This window comes from Anarhichas minor, unplaced genomic scaffold (genome assembly GCF_050575085.1).
Source record: "Anarhichas minor isolate MPS153535 unplaced genomic scaffold, ASM5057508v1 ptg000028l, whole genome shotgun sequence".
Taxonomy (NCBI): domain Eukaryota; kingdom Metazoa; phylum Chordata; class Actinopteri; order Perciformes; family Anarhichadidae; genus Anarhichas; species Anarhichas minor.
Window position 1 is genome coordinate 10,013,150 of NW_027466474.1, and position 22,561 is coordinate 10,035,710.

A 22,561-nucleotide genomic window follows, 5' to 3' on the forward strand; every position below is an offset into this window, starting at 1 on the left:
AGGGTCTGTTTGGAGTTCTGAGCTTTCCTTAATAGCATTTTGGCATTGTTGGTGATGCTGTAAATGCAACACAACAACAGCCACCCTGAACTTTCCTCTGGGGTTGGGGTAAGTTTGATCCAACAATATATCAGCTTTATGTTTCACAGCCTCTGGCTCTCTGCAGCAAACTGCCACCTTCCGCAGAAAGTACAGGCCCTCTGCTAATACCTGAGCCAGTAGACAGTAGAGACCAAGTGTGGATGCCTCTGATGATTGGATCTCGTAAACATTCCCTCCACTTGTCCTCACTCCTCCATGGTGGTCAGGCCAAGAACATTTGGCTGTCTGAGAAAGCTGTTAGACTGCTGAGAGAAAAAGAAGGAAAGCGTGAGACGGAGAGGAGGGGGAGGAACAACGGGGGAGGGAGAGGACCTTTGCTTTACTTCAGTACTGACTTGATTATCGAGCAAATACCTCTAATTCATAAATTATCTTCTATATTTTTTCTTAAAGTTGTGTTTCCATCTGTTGATCCAAAATTTCTTTCAGCCTTTTCCTAGAAACCATTATTGTTTCCACTGCTTCAGTTTTATTTTCCTGTCTCTAATCTTCTACTCTTGTCAATTCTCATCTGTCACTTTCCAAGTCTCTCATTTTTACCCACCACTTCATTTACCCATCACCTCTTCCAGGCTGGTTATCACACATATCTGTTTCCTTTACTGTTCCCTTTGTCGTACTGCTGATTCATAATCTCTGTTTGGACAGAAAACAGAGGGCTGTACCTTCTGTCCTAATTAATAACAACAATAATTGGGAGAGAGAGAAAGCAAGGGACGGGATACTGAGGCAGCCTCCTTTTCAAACTGTCTGTCTGGCACTCTGTCTCTCGGTCTATCCGCCAGACTGTCAGTGACTGTGTCTCTGTGTGTGTCAACGCTCTCGCTCTGAACCACAATTTCCACAGATCATGCGGTCAGGCTTGCCAGATTTGGCTTACGACTGCTATTCTTAGGCCCGTGCCATCCAGAGTCTAAATAATATGGCCTGCGCTCTGTTGTCTTTTGTCCGTCTTCTTTTTCCAACACCTGGGCCCGCCTTCACTTTCACACGTTTAGAGTGCCTCTTTCACTTCGTATTATCAGCAACTGAAAGAGACGGATAAGTGGAGGGTGGGATACTAATGGAATTGTAAGAAAAAGCAGATTATATGGCAGCAAGGAGGGAATATGAGAACTGGTTGACTGAAGTTCACCACTGGGGGTCCAACTATAAGTAGGAAGATGTTCCTGGAGATAACGGGCTAAAGGCTCAGAATGGCATTGTGAGGAACTCACAGAAGGCCTTTCCTGTTTATTCTGTCGCCTCCTCTTCCTTTGACTGCTGCATTTTTACAATTTATTTTTTCTTTGAGGGGGTCAGACACCGTTGATGTGTACGGGCCAGCCTGGAGAGTTAAAACCCGATATGAGAGAGAGAGAGAGAGAGAGAGAGAGAGAGAGAGAGAGAGAGAGAGAGAGAGAGAGAGAGAGAGAGAGAGAGAGAGAGAGAGAGAGAGAGAGAGAGAGAGAGAGAGAGAGAGAGAGAGAGAGAGAGAGAGAGAGAGAGAGAGAGAGAGAGAGAGATTTAGCTGACATACTTATCAAAAATAGGTCAAAGATGAACAATTTGCAAATGAGGTGAAGAAAGCAGGAAAAGAGGGTTAGAATTATGAGTGGGACAGGGCTACCATGCATGTGTATGTATGCAAAGGTGTGTATAGGTGTGTGACCTTTTTTGGAGACCACTCTATGTAATCAGCTGAGCAGGGTGACAGGGATGTGGCTTCATCGCTAAGTCCTGCACGGCTTAAATCACACTGGCATCTGGCTATCACAAAGAAACACACACACACATACACTGACAGTATCTGTAAGCATGTATATGCATGTGTGTGAGTGTGTTTGGGCAACTGACAGACAGAAAAAGATATGTCAAGGTTTATGTATGACAAGGCCTCCCTCCTTTCATGTGTTTATGTTTGATATATTTTGTTTGTCACATTGGATTTATTCTCCTCCTCGTTGCATATCCCTCATTAACATACAATTTGGTAATCGCCTCGCTCTTCAGGACATTAATCAAATAATTTCATTCACTTAATGAATCCGTGTTAATACGTTACCTTAACTGCAGTTCTCTCCCTCGTCCTGCTCCCGCGGCTCTCTATACCTTTTCTCCTGCGAGAGTAAAGCAGTGCCAAGGGTCACACAAGTGTCTGTATAGAGCTTCCCTGAATGTTTTCAATAGCTTTGCTTCACGCCGCCTTCATAAATTTCAGATAAATTTACATTTTTGCCAGAGCAATATTCATAATCCAAACACAAAACGTGGCTTTCTCAGAGCTTATAAGCGGGGGAGCGTAAAGGTACAATTTAATATTTACGGTGACGTGTTCTCTTTATCTCGCTCTCTTTCTGAAGTGTGTCTAATTTGTCAAATCAGCTTTACTATTGTACGGGCCTGATTCTCTTATGACTCAAAGGGTGAATGAATTGGAGGGTTACACAGTACGAGTGAGTCACTATCAAAGCTATATTTCTGCACGGATGTGTGTGTGTTTGTGCTTGTGTGACTGTGTCTGCCCTGCCGGCCTGTGGATGTGTGTGAAGGTAGCCAGCAGTAGCAGGGTTATTAATCAGATCAAACACACACATAGTGGCTCCGGATCAGACGCACGCTCTCACACACTCACTGCCTGTGGTGGACTGAGCTGAAGGGCCCCGACCGGGTGTGACTTTGATCCTCACCACAACATCCGCTCCTCCACTCCACTACACTGCTTTTCTGCTGCTCGTCTGTCTCACGTGCCCCTCAGGACACTTACCCAGGACTTGAGTTACTCCTTTCAGATCCTCAAATAGAGCTTGGTGTGCCTTCAAACACAGAGGATCCTCCCGTTGTAACTGGACACTCGGTGTGTAGGATCCAGATTTGGCTCTAGGTCTCAGAGGGAGGGTTGTGGTTAGTGTCACCATCTCAATGGCCACGACAGTAATAATAACCCGGTTATATACGCTGAGTTGTGGGCATGTTTTCTTTGATAATGAGCCAGATGTGGATATTTGGTGTAGGTTGTGCAAAAGTTGTCTCTTCTTTAATTTTGATGATAAATTACTCTGATGTAATTTGCATCATAATTCCGTGTGAAGGAAATCTACCGAAGGAAGAGTTTAAATTGATTGAAATATGAACTGAAATACATCAGACGGCTCAACAGTAAGACGTCTTTCTAGCTTTGCATTTCTTTGTTCATTTGAGTCTCAGTGAAGCAGCAAAGTCATAACATTTTGACAACATTAATATCGAAGTACGTGTTTCAGTTACTGTCTGTCTTCAGCTGAGCCTTATGTTGAGCGGTGGCATCGATTCCCTCGACTCGGTTCACTAAGCAGGTGAATTCCACTACGTGTTTAAAATATGCAGATGTGACGTTCACTACCAATAGTCCATAATATGTTGATTGAGCTTTTCAGACATGACAAAGCATCTACTGTAATGATCTTAAGGCATGAGGAATTATGGGTGTGAAAATCCCATTATTAAAATTGTTCATAATGGGACTGAAAGGGTCAGTTGATGTCATAGATAAGAGCGTATTTAAACTTAGTCGTGGTGGTGTCTAACCATGCTTTCTTAGACCTACCAGACCTACCAGAAAATAAAATGTATTTATGATCGACATGAGGTTCATTATTTACGTTATTTAAGTTATAGAAAGAGGTTCATAAGGGTTTACTTCTGCCTAGTCCATTTCAAACATATTCTATTTATTTCTTTATTTACTTTATTCAGGATTTGCTGTTCAGTGTTCATTTTATTGATTGTTGTTTTTTCTATTAGTTATTATTACAGCACATGTGCGAAATTAATCTATCCAACAAAAGAAAAAAAAAGCGGGTTACTCCAAATAATACCCATGCTTACCGATGGAAACCTTCCATTGGAAATTTGAAAATGTATTTTTAGCATCTAATTAATTAATAATTAAATTATTAATCATTTCACCATGTTTCCGGCACTATATGCAAATGTTCAGATGTTGTGGCGACACAGACCCAGTAACAGTGAACATATAATAGAAATCCATTTAAACTCCAGGCTCAGCCATGACATTTTCAACCAGATGTGCACCGACACATCCTGTGTGTGTGTGTGTGTGTGTGTGTGTGTGTGTGTGTGTGCGTGTGTGTGTGATGTGAAAATCTTTTATAATCAATGAAGATGAGATGCAGAAGGCAACAGTGTCATATTTAAGTGTCTCATGAGGGGAGTGGAGCTAATAAGCTGCATTTTAACATGTCAAACCTAATAAAACATCTTCAGGCTCATCACCCAAAGGAGCACAATGAATTTACTGTAATAAGAGAACAGCAACTAGCGAGGCAGCTGATGCCATGGAGATCCCTGAACAGGCGAGTCATAGAGTAATGCTAAATATATATATATACGGTAATTACAAAGGAAAAACCAAGAGGTTCTATCATCTCCTGATTCACCTCGACATACCCGATATTATAAATATGAAAGTTATTTAAAACAACAAACGGTCTTTGACCCAGGAGACCGCTGTTCGTGGGAGAAGTTAACGTTGATTTATTCCCATATTTAAGTGACATCACTTCCGTAGGTATTTTAACACAAACCATGATCTTTTCCTAAACCTAAAGTTTAGTTGCCACAAAGTTGTTTTCGTGGGGACGGGAGTTTATTTATAGAGGCTGTATGCATGCAACAAGTGGAAATTGACATCATGGTCAGAACGACATGTATAGGATTTTAGATATACACATAGACATCATGCACCCACTGCTGCAATCAGCAGAGCTCACCCTCTACAACGATGTCCATCGAGGATACATTTCCAAAATTCAGCTTCAGAAATAAGTCTCATAATATCAGAATTATGTTATCCTGCTGTTAAAAGTAATCCAGGTGAAACTGTTAACATATGGGTGAACAAAACAAAATACAAAGGTGTGGATAGTCTTAAGTTTGATATTCTGCACGGTCATTCTGCACGGTTCACCCTCGGTAAAACCACCGTACAGTATTGGTTTGGCACTTCAGGATAAAGCTTGACTGATGTTGCCCAGGTGCTGTCACCACGGCGCCTGGAGCTGTGAAAATCTTGCGTGACTTGACAGTCGATGGGAAAATAATGAGCTCAATTTAGGGGCTGTCTTAAAAATGCATGCAAAAATAGCAAAGAGAAGTATCACCAAGCTGTCACAGTTGTTCGACTTTTTGGAGGTGTTGTTCAACTACACTTCCTTTTTTCTATATTTGATTAATTCAGGTACATTCACTCACAGATACCTTAGCATACAGCCGTTCCAACATTGGGTCGTCACGGTTGACCTTTACATGTTTATGTGGCCCTTAACCCTACCCTGCCTTTGAATAACCCAACGGGTGTTGCCACATTAAGGCGTCTGGTGTGCTGCCGATGAGTCTAAAATGTCTCTCAGTAGTTCTGGACACAGTATTTGGACAAGCCTCCCTGTAATCCCCTCGACTGGGACTTGGCTGCTCCTGCTTTAGAGGAGATGAAGACAATGCTTCTCACTGTGGAAAGTCGTGCAGGCGCTTTGATGCTTTATACACTTAGGCTTTTTCAAAGCACTTGTCCAGTTCTTCTGCTCCCTTGCACCTTCCTCTCTCTCTAGCCCTCCGCCCCCACTATGCCGGCTCCGATCGATCCGACCATGTCTCCCAGTCCCACATGTCATCTTTTTTCTTTGACACAGCTCTCCTCTCCCCACTGCTTGGTATTCTGGAGTGGAAATGCATGCACCATCGCAGATCCATCAGCTCCGATCGGAATGCCGCACCACGGCTCGGGGAAATGGAGGGATGAGAAGGGTGGAGGGAGAAAGAGGGAGAGGGGCGGGAGGGAGGGAGGGAGTGTGAGAGGGCAGGTCAGCTGCATGTCGACATCCTTCCGGGACCAAAGCCTCAGGCTGGCGGGGAAAAGGAGAGAGAGAGAGGAATGGCAGAGGACGAGAGTAAAGAATAAGAGCACGTTTTTATTTCCGAGGGGCCACTTTTGTTAATATCCATTTCCATTCAAATCAGCCTCTCTGAGGAATTCAGGGAGCACACAAGTTCAGCTCAATAAGTAGTATGCTAAAGGAAAGAATAGATTTTAGAGCCAAGGTGCTCTCATAAATTAAAACCTCGTATTTGTTAAGTTCAGGCTCCATGTAGGTAGTGCACAATAAGTGTAATAATGACTTCAAGCTCACTTCTCTCATGACTGCAGCTCACACAGTGGGCTCCTGACAGAGTCAAAGGACTAACTCTCATTTTATCTTTCTCTATTCTATTCACATGAAGTCAAATTAACTTTATTTATAGGTGGTTGAGACAGCTCAACTCACTGCAGCAGAAAGAAAACACGTGCAAATATGACAAATAAATGATAAATACATTTTGCCCACTTTGACAACACATAGGCAGCAGTTGAAAAGAAAAAGAACACACACACACAAAAAAAACATGATCAACTCCAACAAATATGGAGAAGAGCTACAGAGGAAGGATTGCAGGACAGACAGGCAATGGGTGGAGGCTCTGCATGAGACGGAGGAGACGGAGCAGTAATATAGTTACAAAATAGAGAAACTATTGCAATAAGTAAATAAAGCACATAACATGAATATTCAGTGTAGTAAGTCAAAGGCTTTCTGGCAAAGAGTGCTTAGTGTTTATCCTCTCAAAAACCTCTTGACCATCTTTGTCTTAAGATAATATAATCTTTTTACAAACAGATTTCCATCCATCCCTGAAATATGTTTGTAGAGTTTGGCTTTACTCCTGTCATTATGCGCAAAAACATATGTCACTATGGAATCCATATTAATTTTGGTTGTGGGTTAAATGAGATGACGGATGTAACAGGTTAATATAGACATATAGTCATTGTCCACAAGCAGCTTTTCATCACACATTCCTCTGTGATGTACGCTGCTTTTTCTTTTCTTTTTTTTTTACCATCAGCTCACTTTTCTCTATTCAACTCGCTCATCATCCCTTCCTTCTCTTGTCAGAGCGGAGGGAGAAGCGCTGATCGCATCGACGTTGTCTCTCTTCATTTATCGCTCTCTTTCTTTTGCGCTCTTCCTCTCCAAAGCCTCTCCATCCTCTCTGTGTGTTCTCCCCCATGGCTTTCCTCTACAGCAGTGCGTTGCCTTGGTAATTACCAGTTGTCTTAAACAGACAGATGGAATAAGAGAGAGTGACGGGCAATTTTCCCAGTGCCTGTTTTCCCCGTTTATGTGCACGCAACTCCTTTTTGCGTGTGCGTTCTGTATGCACGCCTCTTAACTTCTCACCATCTCTTTTGCAGTCTCTCTCCTCACTTCCCTGCTTTCACTCTCTCACTGTGAGTTTGCATTTGTGCACTTGTCATGTGTGTTTGAGAGAGAGAGAGAGTGTGTGTGTGTGTGTGTGTGTGTGTGTGTGTGTGTGTGTGTGTGTGTGTGTGTGTGTGTGTGTGTGTGTGTGTGTGTGTGTGTGTGTGTGTGTGTGTGTGTGTGTGTGTGTGTGTGTGTGTGTGTGTGTGTGTGTGTGGAAGGTGGTTGTGGGGAATTACCTGACAGAATGTGTTAGTCCAGGATGGTAGTTTGACCGTTTCATCTCCTGCTGTGTGTTGGCCATTTTAGATGCCGGTTGTCACTCTGGACCTGTGCCCCAGGAGGGATCACTGTCCTCTCCCGTCCTCGTCTCTTTTCTCCCAGCATGCCCCTAACACAGCAGTGGAGAAAAGAAAATGACTATTTCTGGTTTAAACTGTCAGGGCAAGAGAATATGTGAAGGGTGGATGGAGAAAAGAGCGATAGGCAAACGAGGGAGGAGCGGCAGCTCTGTGTTTTGTGTTTATATGACGGACTGACATGCATTAACATGACGTCAGAGTTCACCTACAAGTATTCATTTCCCACACTCTCTTCCAGGCTGGTATGATCAGGATGGAGCAAGAGGAGTTTTTTATCGAACCGGTGGAGAGGGGCGACGGAGTGAGAGGAGAGGAGGAGGAGGAGGGAGAAGGAGGAAGGACACACGTCGTCTATCGCTCCTCCGCCGTAAAGAAAGCGCCCGTCGGCAGCACGGCAGCAGACTTCCACTCCAGAGGTCAGTCTGTGGCTCCGGCTGAGCCGTCCTCCACTTGTACACACCCTTCACTGAATGCTGCACTCTTCAGCTCTGTGCTTTATTTTACTCCCATCTTCTCCATTTTTTTTCCTGACATGTGGAAATAATGATATGACACTGACTGCAAGCTAAGTCCCCGATCATTCATCCTAAATGGGAAACCTGCAGACTTTTTGTTGTCATCAATGTTCTCTGCAGTACATCTTGAACACTTCACAGACCATACTCCCCCTGAAATGAACTAGTATCTCAAGCCATTCTTCCCTCAAACACACCTGCTTATATAATCGAACTATTATATGCAAAGACGGCATGTCACAGCGTGAGCATACCCTACTGTCAAAGAGATTAAAGGAGCGACATATGGAGACGCACGTGTTTGACTGGTAAGGTAACACCCTCTGTATCTTTTATAGAATTATACACTGCCTTGGCTGCCTCCACAATTAACAGCTGGCACTCAAGTCATTGGGTTCTCGTCGTCTGCCTCCATTTTCCACTCCACAGATGAAATAAATGAAGTGAAACAACAAGTCGGGCTATTATTTTAGAGGGAGCATAATACTTAGAGTTTGACACAGCGTGTCGGCTCTGGGGTATGAAGGAAGGGAGATAAATGTGTATTAAAATGGGCTTTAAAACTCAAGGTCTGAACACTATCGCGTGAGCAGAATTATATTTCCATCATACGAATTCAGCTGTTCATCAGTTTGTATCTTGTATTACCCTCAAATCTTATGTCTTTACAATGAAATTAGAAAATGTGACCTTGTCGCAGTAAAATGACGTTCAATTTACTTCAAGGTCATGTCATGTCTGGTAAGTGTTGACAAGAGGAATTTAATCAATTTAATTGTGTTTGTTTATTTATCTTTTAGCTGAGCGGATAATAAGTGGATCTTTTGATCAATTTGGAAGTTGAGAATATGCATATCATTTTTTGAGGAAGTCTTAATATCACTTTTACTCACACTAAAAATCTTTCAAACTAATGTAAAGGTGATCAGATATTTTGTTGCTTTAGTTTTTTTTAATATATAATATTAAGGCTTCTATTAGCATTGTTTCATGGATATTTTGTGAGAAACAAGGCCTATGGCCCAGTGATGATATATTTGCAGTATTACCAAATGTCTGTTGTTATATTCCCAGGAAGAAATGCTGTGTTATAGTTGTTATCCAGTGAATACACACAAATATTTGAACTATATATACAATTCTGAAAACTTGAGCCTCATGCATCAACAGAAAGACTCCAGACTGCTAAACTCTGAGCTCTGAATCCCATTGTTTCAACTCAAATAGAGATTCAACCAGGGCTAAAACCTGAAGCATCAGCCTGCAGGGAAAGAATATAACTGCGATGCCTTCCTCAGGCTTGTGTCAGAAGTGGCTGCCCAGTCACAGTGATAGATCTGATGCCTACAAGTCAATCAATTGTGACCCCCAACCTGTGCAAGAGTCTGCATCTCAACTAATCACCAAAGCAAAAGTGTTCTCACAGAATCAAGTCTCTCCCATGTTGTACAGGAGCGAGACGAAGCGCTTTATAACAAGTGTATCACAATAGATGAGATCTGTGTCTTCCTATTCTGAGCAGTTGACTCAAGAATGTCTAATAATATACAGAGAGAGAGAGAGAGAGAGAGTTTCCATAGGAACACCCAGTGAGGACAGACTGCATTAGAGTAACACAGATCTGCTCCCACTGTTACTGATACCTGGCAGTACATCCACACACACACACACACACACACACACACACACACACACACACACTCGCATATACAGGATGTAACCACACGCAGCTTACACAACTCCCTTGATCATACATTTACACTTCTGAACACGCATACGTGCTGCATGCACGCAGACACTCAGACACACACACAACACGTCTCACTGCTCCTTGTTGTCTTTGAATCTTTCTTTCTAATGAAGAGTGGGGTGCAGATCAATAGCGTAGGATAGAGCAGGCCACAGTGTGAGTGTGTGTGTGTGTGTGTGTGTGTGTCTTTGTGTCTCTGTGTGCGTGCATGTATGGCGTGGGCATGAGTTCTGTGGTCGTCTGGCTTTGAGTGCTGGGATTTTTCAAGGCCAAGCAGACAGACAGACTGAGAGACAGAGAGACACACAGGCATGTGCTGCTCCCAGTAGCATTTGATGAGGATCTCTCTCTCTCTTCGTTTCTCTTCTCTCTTTCCTTGTTATCTTTGTCTTAGCTATTCTAGACCACAGCATTATGTAAACATAGGTTTACCTTCCGGTTGTTACATCATATCACTGTAATATCACAGCCATGTGGATGCATAGGAAGCACATTATAGACCCTGCTGCCATTACACCTCTTTTCCTGTAAGAAAAAAGAACAAAAAAATGTCCTCTCCTCTTTTATTCCCTCGTATTGTCTTTCTCAGACGATCACTCCTTCCCGTAGATCAATCAGGGACATTAGCGAATTAATTCATAATCAATCAATCATTTCTGGACATCTCTTTCGCCCCGGCATGCTTAATTCACAGCCAGTTATTGAATGTTGGACTCATTTCCTGGCTAAAGACAGAGGGAAGAAAGTTATATTTAGCAAGGTAATAGAGGAGCTCAAGAAGGAGAGAAAGAGAGATGAATAAGGAGCGAGATTGATTGGGTTCCTACACCATAAGCTGAGGAGGTGTGAATCAATGTCCTAAGTGGAGAGAGCAAGCTTTATTATTAATGTGGCACAATTAATCGCTGCGCCGATAGAAAACGAAGGATTGGCGTTATTCTTTTTCTGGGCGGACAGGACTCCGTCCTTCAATCTGTCTTTTCTTCGCCCCTTACAATTTAATTTGATCTGCTGCTTTTATCTGTGGTTTTCATCAGGGTCTCTCTGTTCTGCTCATTGTATTTCCCCTTTTTCCTGTGGGGTTTACTGTAGCTTTACGTGCAACTTTCTTTGCCCCAAACCAACTCATCTTTTTTTGTTTTTTGAGGCTGGACATTGAGGGTGGGGTTTGGTATTTCGCTAGCGGGACTGGACTCCCTGTTTGGGTGTGTTGGTTCAATTGTGTGTCTAAGCATGCGTGTGCGTGCGTGCCAGTGCAGTGCAGTGTTGTGTCCAGGGTACTGAGACTTGCCCAAACAGATGGACTACCAGAGGGCTTTTTCCCATAATTCCCCTCACCTAGTCTGCTACCTGTACTAAACTCCCTCAAAATTATTATAGATAAAATTCACAACTTTCCTAACTTTTTTCTTGTTTGATTACGCCTTTCAGCACTACAGAAGCAACATGTCAGACTGTTATATTTTGGTAGCATGATAACTATCATTCAGCTTGCGTACGGCGGTACAGAATTGTGTTACAAAATGCAGTCCTTTGCGGCTGACTTGTTTTCATTGACATTTCAGAGATCTGTATTGTTCTCAAGGCAGAAAGGCTCCCTGCAGCCTCCAGGGCAATGTGATTTCAATTAGCTGGTGGACTGACACTGGGCGGAGGTCTGAGACAGCTACACAGGACTCCATGCATCGGCTCAAAGCCAGCGTTTGTTTAACCTCTCAGGTGCTGCTGTTCTGTGCTGTTCTTGTACGTTTAGTGTCGTACTGTGTTGTGCTTTACTGTGCTGGGCTGATGTGAGCTGTTGTTGTGTTGGTGGTGCACGCCACGTCGCACAGCACTGATACAATGATGCGTCTGCTTGGGCTGAGAGGAAATTGGAGGGGGTCAGACAGAGGCCAGTGGGGGCTCCCTCGAGAACCCACTCTCTCTCTGTCTCTCACTTTACTCCCTCCTTCTTTTTCCTTCTTTCTCTGTCTCTGCCGGTGTGACACAAGGATAGACATATGGTGCAAGGGTTTTAAGAGGAGACTCGTGACTAAGCACTTAGAGATGTGAGCACACACACACACACACACACACACCTACCTCATAAATGGCCTGAATTCATCTTCAGTATGTAACAGGGGGTCCCAGTAGGCACTTTGCAGTACAGCGTGCCTCTTGTTGAAATCCCAAATAGCCACCTGAACAACCCCGATAAAGTGACACTCTTCTTATGTCCTTATGAGGCTTATTTAAGAGCAAGAACGTCCTCTAAATCCTTTACTTCGGTCCTGCACTTCCACAAGCTGTAGGTACATTGAAGGGAAATTCCTAAACCCACGTCTTATTTTTGTAGTTTTGGCTTTCATTACAATGCTAAATAGAAGTCCGATGTAGGGATGCACTGATGTAACTTTTTCAGACACCCGGGCTTTGGGTGGGTCGGCGGGTAGCAAGTACCGATCAGATACCAGCTGTTTGCCTCACTGTGTGGAAAGGACTGAGATCTTCCCTCTGTGTGTGAGGTCACGTCAGGCTTAAACATTGAATTTAACAAATAAATACACAGATATAAACTTCCTGAGTTATTTATTATAAAATAGTAACAGTCGACCAGCAGCAACTTGGTAAAAAATATTCAACATTATTAACAGGAATTTCAGTTCATATGTAGATCTTTTTTTAGGCAACAACTTTATCACAAGTTAAACAGGAATTAAATCTCTAGTAAAGATATATACAAACATAGAATTGAACTGAATATATTTGCCACATTGTCACCGATACCTGATCCAGCTATTTTTAGGAAGAAAAAACAAAGGTGAACATTAAAATGGTTCCTAAAAATGTCAATTCAACTTTGACTGTTTCTACTTGCTGTTGTTACAAAGTGTTCCTGTGTTTTGAGGGATGATTACTGACTTTTGAGGTGTGAAAGTGATTAAAATAATGTAATTAAACTTGTCTGACCACTGTATTTACAAAAACAGAAAATCTCTTGTAATCCCAATTTAGCAGATAAATTGCATTTACACAATCAGGTTCCTCAAAACACCACACATCTCATTTCTTAACTGCGAGATGAATGCCTCTCTTGCCTTTTCCATTTCCTTGCCAAGTTCCCTGATGCAACATATTCCCATTTCGGCACAGTCTTCCCATTTGCCCCAAAGCAAAATTGTCTGTGAAAGAACTGAATAAAACCAGGAGCCGTCTGTAATGAGTGTCTTTAGGCTGCTGCTTTGAGCTCTAAAACCAGTAGTTTTAGAGGGGAGTTCCTTTACCATATATATAGAGCTTATGTCAACAATGGCATCTGCCAAGGCTTTTCTGAGGCTGAGCATTTTCAGCACAAAAAAACAAAGTTCTCCAGAACTTGGAAACATTAACTTCAGTGAACCATTACAGCGTGGATAAATATGGGTTGTCCAAAATGTAAGTATACTCTCTTCAGGAAAGGAAGGTGTTACTTGATAACCATTCACTTAAGACTTAAAATTATAAAAGTTTTGACTTGTTTTGTATCCATCAAATAAAGCTCTATAACAAAGTATTTGTTTGGCCACATTGTAGCAGCAGCTGAAGCTGATTTCAAGTCAGCAGAACAGCGGCGCCACATTCTGTTTCACAGCTTGCATTTTGAACGAAACATGTGTTTTATGTATGTAATAACGTGTAATGCCATATAATAATATGGGTGTTATATTGGGCAGTCAGGAGCCACTTTAGCTCAGCAGTGTACATTAGTGCACACCTGCATAAGCACACGCACATGAGCCAAGCAGAAACATACACACACTAAGGACCAAACACACACACACTGGTGCTGTGCACTGTACACACACACACACACACACACAGTATATACTATATATGTGGGAATGAGTGCTGGCCCATGTGCCTCTGGGAGGAAATTACAGTGTTAGGAAGTGCTTCCTTTCTCCCTCTCTGCGGCCACCGGTTCCATCCCTAGAGAGCACAGCTGGCTTTTTACCACACTCAGCATATGTGTGTGTGTGTGCGCAGTCATGCATTTTGGCATGTATGCGTACGTCCCTGTGCGTTTTGCAGGTTTTATTTCTTGCCTGTTTCACTCGTGACTGACTGACGGCGTGTGTGCGTCCACCGGTGGTGCGTCCGTGTGCCTGCGCCGCGTTCCTCTGTGTGTGTTCTCCCTCTGGCTCGCCTGACTCCTCACCTGCTGGTAAGCTCCCAGCAGGCCCCTCTATTGAGCCATCACTCACCGTGCCACAGCGGTGCCTTTAAACAGAGCAGGACTCCTGGGATAATAGCAGGGTGCGACCGACCTCTGCTCCAGTCTGCAGCCACCGCTGCCGCAATGACCCACAGTCTGTGTGTGGGTTTCTTTCTGTCTGTGAGACAAAAAGAGAGTGAGCAAGCAGAGGATGGGATGGAGCAGAAGGGCCGCCTTGGAGGGATGGAGTATAGTGTTATTACAGACATAGTGATTAAGAGAGTGTCACTATAATCATGGTGATCATAGTGACATAGCAGTAAGCCTTGGTGCTGCCTCTGATGTGGCGTTCATATTTTCAATACCAGACTTTTGATGTCAAAATCCTGCTATACAACAATGTGTGTGTCCATTTCTGATGTACAATGATGATCATCCAAGATCATCATTGGGTCCAGAGAAAAGTATTTTGATAACAAAGCAGTGGTCCCAATCTGGAGGACTCGGGATGACTACCTGAATCGAAAATACTGTAAGAAAGCACAACATTTAGCATTTCCTTGTAAAGATTTGTTTTTATTGTGTCCTTTTCTTTCAGCCCAGTATCTTTCATTATTACGTCCATGATCGCCATGAGTGCCAATGCAAAAAGTAGTGTGCCGTAGTAGTAGACGTAGTGAGGTGGAAAGTAGGGGTGTGGAGGTCAGTTTAGTGTATGGGTGTGTAATGAATAGTTTGTGTCCAGTCACAGACCTGCAATTAATGCCGCATTGCTAACTCTAACTTCATATGTCTATAATGTTTTCCTAACCGTAACCACCTGAGATAAAGAATCTTAAAAAATGTTGACGTTGAAAGATAAAAACAAAACATGGTCAATGATTCTAATCGGGGGCTTTGCTGAATGAAAATACGCAGTTTAGTTTGACCTTTTCAGAGGCCGGAAGTGTTGAGTAAGATAAGAGATATAATGTAGAGGTTAAGCATAGGGTTAGTGTGTTCACAGAATGTGTTTGATTACATTAGAGAACGCATTCAGCCATTATGATTAGATCATACAGCTGTCTAGATGTACTCGTATTTTTTTTCACAGTTTAGGTCCTTAAAAGTGCAATTCAGAGCATTAATAAAGCAGCGAACCACTATGAAAAGATATAGTGGAGTAACGTCACCTTACTTTGTTTACATGCATGCTTTTAGTGCACTGCCCTCATACGGCGGTTACAAAAGGAAACGGCATTGTTCCGGAAGCACCCACCTTCAGGTCAACACTGTTAGCGCTGTTAGCGGCGAACCGCCGACTCAGCAGACGCCATGTTAAGAGCCGTTTGAGAGGCAATGGAGATGCTCCCAATCTCCTATAAATTATCTTTAACAAAGACAAAACAGTTCAGATAGAAACAATTTGTGTTTGAGAATACATGAGCAATGCCCCTGTGCATGCTATCGCTTGACTATGAATGCGCAACAGTAATATTAACACATAATATCATTGTATCTTCATTTTCATGATGCAGGATTAAATGCAGGGCTCGCACAAAGCAGCAGGTACAACTGTGTGGCTACCATTACGTGCAACCGACCTCCCTGGAGGTGGCCAGTGTTCTGTGATAGCGTCAGTTATGTAACCAGCCAACCTAAGGGACAGAAGCTCATGGAAGAGGAGATGGCGTGTGACTTCCTTCCTCCCACTTCTGTCACAATGCTGCATACACACTCTGTACACATGCACACACAAACACACATGCTGTGTTAAATCTGGCACTCCTCAGAGAAGTGTGGGAGCCATTGCCACCGCCGAATAAGCTTCCTTGATATGCATGCTTGAGCAGGAAAATTTGTCATTGTTTTCTAAAAGAGCTCCTACACAGGACGAGTAGTCACTAACTGAAACACCATGTAGGTTAATGTAGCAATGCGTCCGTAAAGAGGATGAAATACTATGGTTCAGAGGTTAATGGAGCCTCTCATGTAGACGAGGCTTTCATCTGGAGACCCAAATGCATTCACCACTATTACAGCAGAGTGTCTGTGTGTGTGTGCAGCAGTTGTCTACTTCAATGCCCTGTTAGTGGTATGTGTCTCTATAAATTCTCTATTGCTGCCATGATAAATGTGTATGTTGCCAGAAACATGAAACAATAGAAATGTGGCAAAACCGCATCCCATAATCTTCATCTGCTGATTGCGTTTGTTGTCATGGATGTGCGTTGACATGCACGCTCAGTAACTGTTCATCCACTTTTTTAACTTATACATTAAGCACGAACGTTTATTCTTCACCTTGGATGTAGTTACTTAAAGTACACTTTCTAGCTCTTTCCAGAGTTTTCAACTGTATTACATTTTCACAAACTAGAAGTCCTTAAAGTCCTTTGGGTGAAATTACAATGGCTACTCATCCGTCATGTCAACAGATGCAGCCCCATGCCAACTAAGCACAGTCCATCTGCTGATGAAGATCATGTGAAACGGTGGAAATCACCAGAAAAGGATTCTTAGTCGTAGAGTGCGTTGCTATTTGTTTACACAATGGCAATAATGCTCAGACGGCTGCTGTCTGATTAGCAGAGTGATGTGTGGTGGTGGGAGTTTGTTAGGCTGCAGTTCATTTGCCACTGTGCACCCTGGGGGAGCGCAATTGAATGAAACACAGCTCTGTGCTTCTTTATTGAACAATGGCGATAATACCAGCCGTGAGCATCGAGGACAGAAAAGTTTACGGTTCAGACGGTGGGTTAAAAATGGGCAGTTTAAATAAGTGATGAAGAACTGTTGGATCTCTATACACAAGAGAGAGGGGGGGGGGGGGGGGGGAGGAGGGAAAGAGAAAATTCAATCATCTTCATCTTCCTATGTCGTCATTTATTTGCTCCCACTGAGCTTGCTGACGTGTCTTGTAGCATTAGTCTGATGTGTTCAGATATAGCTCAAATAAAAGTGGAGAATAGCTGCAGAGATCAGAGGAAGGAGAAAACAAGGCCCGCTTAGAGCTTAGCAGGGGCTGAAAATACACGTTTGCCATTCTGTTTACTGCGCCCAATGAACCGGAGTGACTGTCAAATCCAGATGGGTCATGTTGTGGTTGTCCGTACGCTGTTGGTGCCTGACCTTTTAATGGCGTGTGCTTGTATGGAGCAATTACAGTAACACAGTGAAGGGAGGAGGCAAACTGTGTGCCGGGTTATTCGTCTTCATTTTTCAAAGCTGCAATGATACTTTTTAATTGTGTTTCGTCGTCCCACCGGCTCTGTTCCCACCCGGTGTAGTGTGGCTTCCGCAACATGATTTAGTTACTCTTGGCAGGATGGAAGGCCATGTCGGGCAAAACATGGCCTTTCATCCATAATTGGATACAATAATTAATTGCAGTTTAATAGAATTTTATCTATAAACTGTATAATAACTGTATAATCCACTATAGCAAATTATCCTTTTTTATTACGGCAAAGATAAATATTATAATCACCTCCAGATTTGAGTTTGAAGAAATATGTACAGTAAGGCAGTACGTATGTGTCCTTTCTATTTTAACTTTTTATGATTGGATATCTACAGTTGAATTGAATAACTCGATCTCTGTCAAAAATGTATAACAGAAATAGAAAACAGGAGTAAAATGTATGGCTTGTAGAATATGTGTGCATGTGTACTGTATGTTTGTACACTCGCATGCAAAGTGGTCACGTGCAGGAACAAGAAAGCCCGTCTTGTTTGACATATACTGTATAAATTCACTATCCCAGTTCATATGTTTCCGTACTTTAAATTAGCTTTAAATATGCTTTGGATGAAAGGTAATTGCTGCTTTGTATTGCGTTTAAATTTCTTCTGAATAAAGGAGTGTGACAATCTTAAACTTGTATGGTGAGGCTTGAAAAGTGCAGGACTCTAATAGTAAAAACAGCGGTTCGGGTACTGCGTCAATTACACTTGGCTGTAGTTAAAAGGAAAGTCAATTTATTATTTTCTTATTTTCAAAAAGATCACTGTGAGCTTTTTGCCAAGACAAAGATCTTCTCCCTAAGTTTCTGAAACACAGAAAACATGAATCATAGAAAAAGAACGCAGAGGCTGATTGCTCAATCAGAATCTGAAGGTACTCTTGAAGACAAAACAATACCGTCCGTAGAAAAGAAAATGTTGCTGAGGAAGAGCAAGGACTGAGGATGCATTAAAAACCTTAATGTAGTTTAGTTATGCTTTAGTTGTCAGGAGCAGCTATGAAATCCATTGACAGCAAACAGTTTTCAGATACCAATGCGTTTCCTTGCTATGTTGATAAAAAGCGTGATCTGTCTTGCGTGACGTTACACAAAACACATTTGATAATGCAAGTTTTGGTTACGCAACGCTGAAAAATTCATAATAACCACATCAGAAGCTACATGAATCAGATCAGGGTTGATTTGAAGTGTTTTGTTGGTTCCACTGTGGGATGATCTGCGTCTGACGAGCGTGAAAGAGATATAATTGAGCCACTGGTTTGCACAGCCAGTAGAAGGTGACTGTGAAAGCCCTTTGCCTTTTATGTAACGTGTCCTCTGCAGCTGTGGTAACAATCACGCTGAGACAATTAAAGAGAGCACGCTGGCATGTCTACTCTTTCCGTGTGTGTCGCCACAGTGCAGCTTATGTGAGAATCTCTGCTGCCATGTGTCCTCCTGTAGCAATGAGAGGGAGACAGATCATCCTCCTCAGCAGATGTGCTGACGCCAGAGAAAAGTTAGTTCACTCCCCTGGCATATTACCCACGTTCCCCCTGTGATCCTTCTCTTTCTCCAGACTTCCCACCATCGCTCAGAACTCTGGGAGATTTTTGAAAAGATTCCCAATCAAGCTGACAATCCCCAGTGTTCTGGCTTGAGCTCATTCTACTCGACTCTACTCTGTGTGTGTTTTCTACTAGAAGCTAACCCCTGCCTTCGCTGTCTTCCTTTGACCTCTACTGCTCATCCTTTTCTTGCTGTGCTCCCCCACAAACCATCTGTCCCTTCTTTTTATTTTCCTTATTTTCGTTATTGAGCATCCAGGTAACGTTAGTGTTTCCAGCGTCCATGTAACGTTAGTTTTCCAGCATCTGGTTAACGCCAGTATATCAATAATGTGACATTAGCTAGCACATTACTGCTGGGTGTGGTCAGTAGTGTGCTCTGTTGCACCTGTAACTGCTGTATTGATGCAATCATTTTCTCTCAGCTCTGTCAGTCCTTAACGCTGTATGCTACATTGTGAAACTGGTCAGATATTTTGTAACATGTAGGTACAAGGTGAACATTTAGCTACATATGTCAATCTCAGCACCGCAACAAATCCCCACTTGTGGTGTAGACAGGAAATGAAAAGACAAAACAAAGGAGCACTTCTTTGTTGCTGAGGTAAATGCAGAGTTAATTACATTAAATGGCTGTTGCTGAAAGAAATGCTAACGATAAATAGCGTCAAAAACGGGATTTGATTTCATGATAATCTTAAGAATTATAACTTTAAATTCTCACCCACATTTCCTGCCCCTGAAGCCCCTCTGGCCGGCCTCTTGTAATGACTTTGAGCCAGGTTTGAGATCACAGTGTGTCTGACTATACGAGTGACTCACATACAGTACGGGCCGAGTTCGGTTCTGGCGCCTGTTCTTCTACGTTTCCTCCCACTACGTCTCCCCGCATTTGAATTCTTGTATGGCATCGATATCACTAGAGCGTAGTAGATGTTGACTTTCTCATATTTCATAACTTAGTTGTTAGTTAATGTTAAGCGTGAGACATTTGCATACCTTGGATGTTTGCAGTGCGTTTTCCTGTAGTGTCTCTGTATCTTACGCACGCTGCTTGTTGTCTTTGGATATGAACCAGTAATAAGTCTGCACAGATTTTCAAAGGGTGCCCCTTATTTGGGAGGTAAACAAGATAGATAAGACAGAAACAGGATAGCGAATGAGCAGAGGACAGATAAGAGAAGTATAAGACAAGATGAGGGACAAATTGCCTTCTTGTTAAATTCCTTGTCCCTCCAGTTCAAACCTTTAGAGTTCATGGCAGGACTATCTGTAATTTAGGTACTGATATGATTTTGAAGCCATTTAAAAGAGAAACACTGTTAACAATTTAAGTCTTCTTAAAATAACCGCTGGGAACAGTGTTAAATGTTTCACCAACAAAGCTGTCATCGAGGCGTTTTTAGAAAGAAATGAAACAAGAATCTGCCAAGAGGAGCTGTTTTCAGATTTCCACGCACAAAACAGGAATACTGCTTTAGTGATAGCAGCCACACTGTCACAACCTCCCTATGTGGGTTATTTTTACTCTGGAAGCAGATAAACACGGCAATTACTAATGTTTAGCTGGGCTTCTAAGACACCAAGCTTGCTAAACCCCGCTAATTAAGTCCAGAGAGCTAGAAAAAGAGGGAATAATTGTGTTGAGCTATAAGAAGACATTTTTCTGTTAGTGGAGAAGTTCTAATCTGCTTTAATCACAGCTTTGATGGGTGTGTGGCTTTAATGCCTCTTCTCTATTGACACACCCACACAATCTATAAATGAGGAGATCCCTCAGTATATCTTGTTGTGTGTGTATTTCTGTGATGCTCTGTGAAACTGTTATTTCATGACACTTGCGGGCATATTTATCTCCCGTAGCAGAATTCACCTGGAGCACATGAAAAACACACACGGAGACGGACACGGTGGTGGTGTCTTCCTGTGACAAGCGTGTTCCTCTCTCTGTCTGGGTAGTCAGGGCTGAGATTGCCAATAAATAGTGGCCAGTGGCCTTCAGCATCACCAGCGGGGAGAGATTTGTGTCCTCGTGCCTGATTGGTCCAGGCCTGAGGAAGAGAACAAACCATCTCGTTAATCAGGGAACACTGTGGGGACACGGTGTGTGTGTGTGTGTGTGTGTAGGTGTGTTTCTCTGCCCCTCACACTCGGTGCTGGTGGCACATTGTCAAAATACTGCGTGTGTTTGTGTGAGAGAAGGAGAGAGACGGAGAAAGTGAGTGTTGCGTGTGTGTGTGTGTGTGTGTGTGTGTGTTCGTTTGTGTGTGTGTTTGTCTGCGCAATATTATGTCAGGCGATTGAGACGGCAGCAGTGCAGAGCTGAGCCGATGGATGACAGATGACTGGGTGTTAAAGGCCGCAGGAGCAGCCATGACTCACGCACACACACACATACACACATGTGCGCACATACTCCAAGCTGTCGAAGCTGTCACATTACAGTCCGAACTGTGCTTATATTCCTCCTAGCACCAATTTGCACCTTTAGGGCTGCCAAATAAAGTCTAGTGCCATGTCGAGTTTGATTATTGTCACTCTGTTGTCTATTAGAGACCTCAAATAACGTGCTGAATTCTCCATGTTTTCCAAATACTGAACTTTTCATCAATAAGGAAAGCAATATTTTTCAGATTGATCACTTTTTTCAGCTATTTAATTACTTGTTGAAACTCATAACACCTTTGTTTGCTTGCTTGCTCCCGTGAGCCTGGCTGTGTCAAACTGGCTCACACAGAAGCTGCACATTTAAGTGTATACCATATGGTGCTGCAAAGCAAATGTTGGTTCTGCTTTTAATCAAAAGCTAAGAAACCCCACAAAATACCAATCCTGCGATTGGTATTCAGCCAGAGCATGTGAGGTAGAGTGTTGTGCTAACATATGGAGAACAACATAGAAATTCAGTGTGAGATGATGATTTAGATTTCAGTAAACTGTTTTCTGTCTCCAATCTAATTTCATATTAGCTCACATGAGGATACGGTTGCACAGAAAGATGTATCATACATGTTAATTCCTTCATAAGAAAAGGTATGTCGCCTTTGTAATATATTCCATTTTCTGTTATTCTTTAAAATAGCACCAAGAAGGACATTCTTACAGCACATCGGTCATCACAATTAAAAAAAAATGTATTTTCTGTTCTTTGTTACCAGTGTGGGTTCTCATACAAAAAAAGAGCATCTTGTATATGACTTTAACAGAGTACACCACTGATTTAGCAACATAGTCAGACTCACGATGGACATGAAACAAAAAAATAGGATCAACAACCCAGCAGCAGAATCAGAGATGCCGTCTTTGTCTATTCCACACATTTTTCATCCTTGCAAAAACATGACACTTCCATCATTACCCACAATGCAACTCAGCATCAGACAGTTTGGTCGTTTTTTATAAAACCTTTTCACAAATGCGGTAGTCCTCCCCCTGACAGACTTCAATGTGTAAAATGGAGGCAGTGGAGCTTCGTCACACTCACACATATCTCAAGGTTTTCTTTCCTTTACATGGCAAACTTCACCTTGAAGTCACCTTGGGAAGAAACCCGAATGCAGCTAGCAAACTTTAACAATACAAAGTAGATGATCATACTTAACCCCCA

The 22,561-nt window shown here is 42.6% G+C and overlaps 1 protein-coding gene across 1 annotated transcript in view; it reads left to right on the plus strand.

Annotated features, from left to right (window-relative positions):
* LOC142963212 (A disintegrin and metalloproteinase with thrombospondin motifs 2-like) overlaps positions 1 to 22,561 on the plus strand; it is a 103,838-nt gene that overhangs the window by 41,087 nt on the left and 40,190 nt on the right. Inside the window, exon 3 of the mRNA XM_076103929.1 lies at positions 7,980 to 8,157. Coding sequence (XP_075960044.1) covers positions 7,980 to 8,157 — 178 coding nt within the window. The remainder of the gene's footprint in view (positions 1 to 7,979; positions 8,158 to 22,561) is intronic.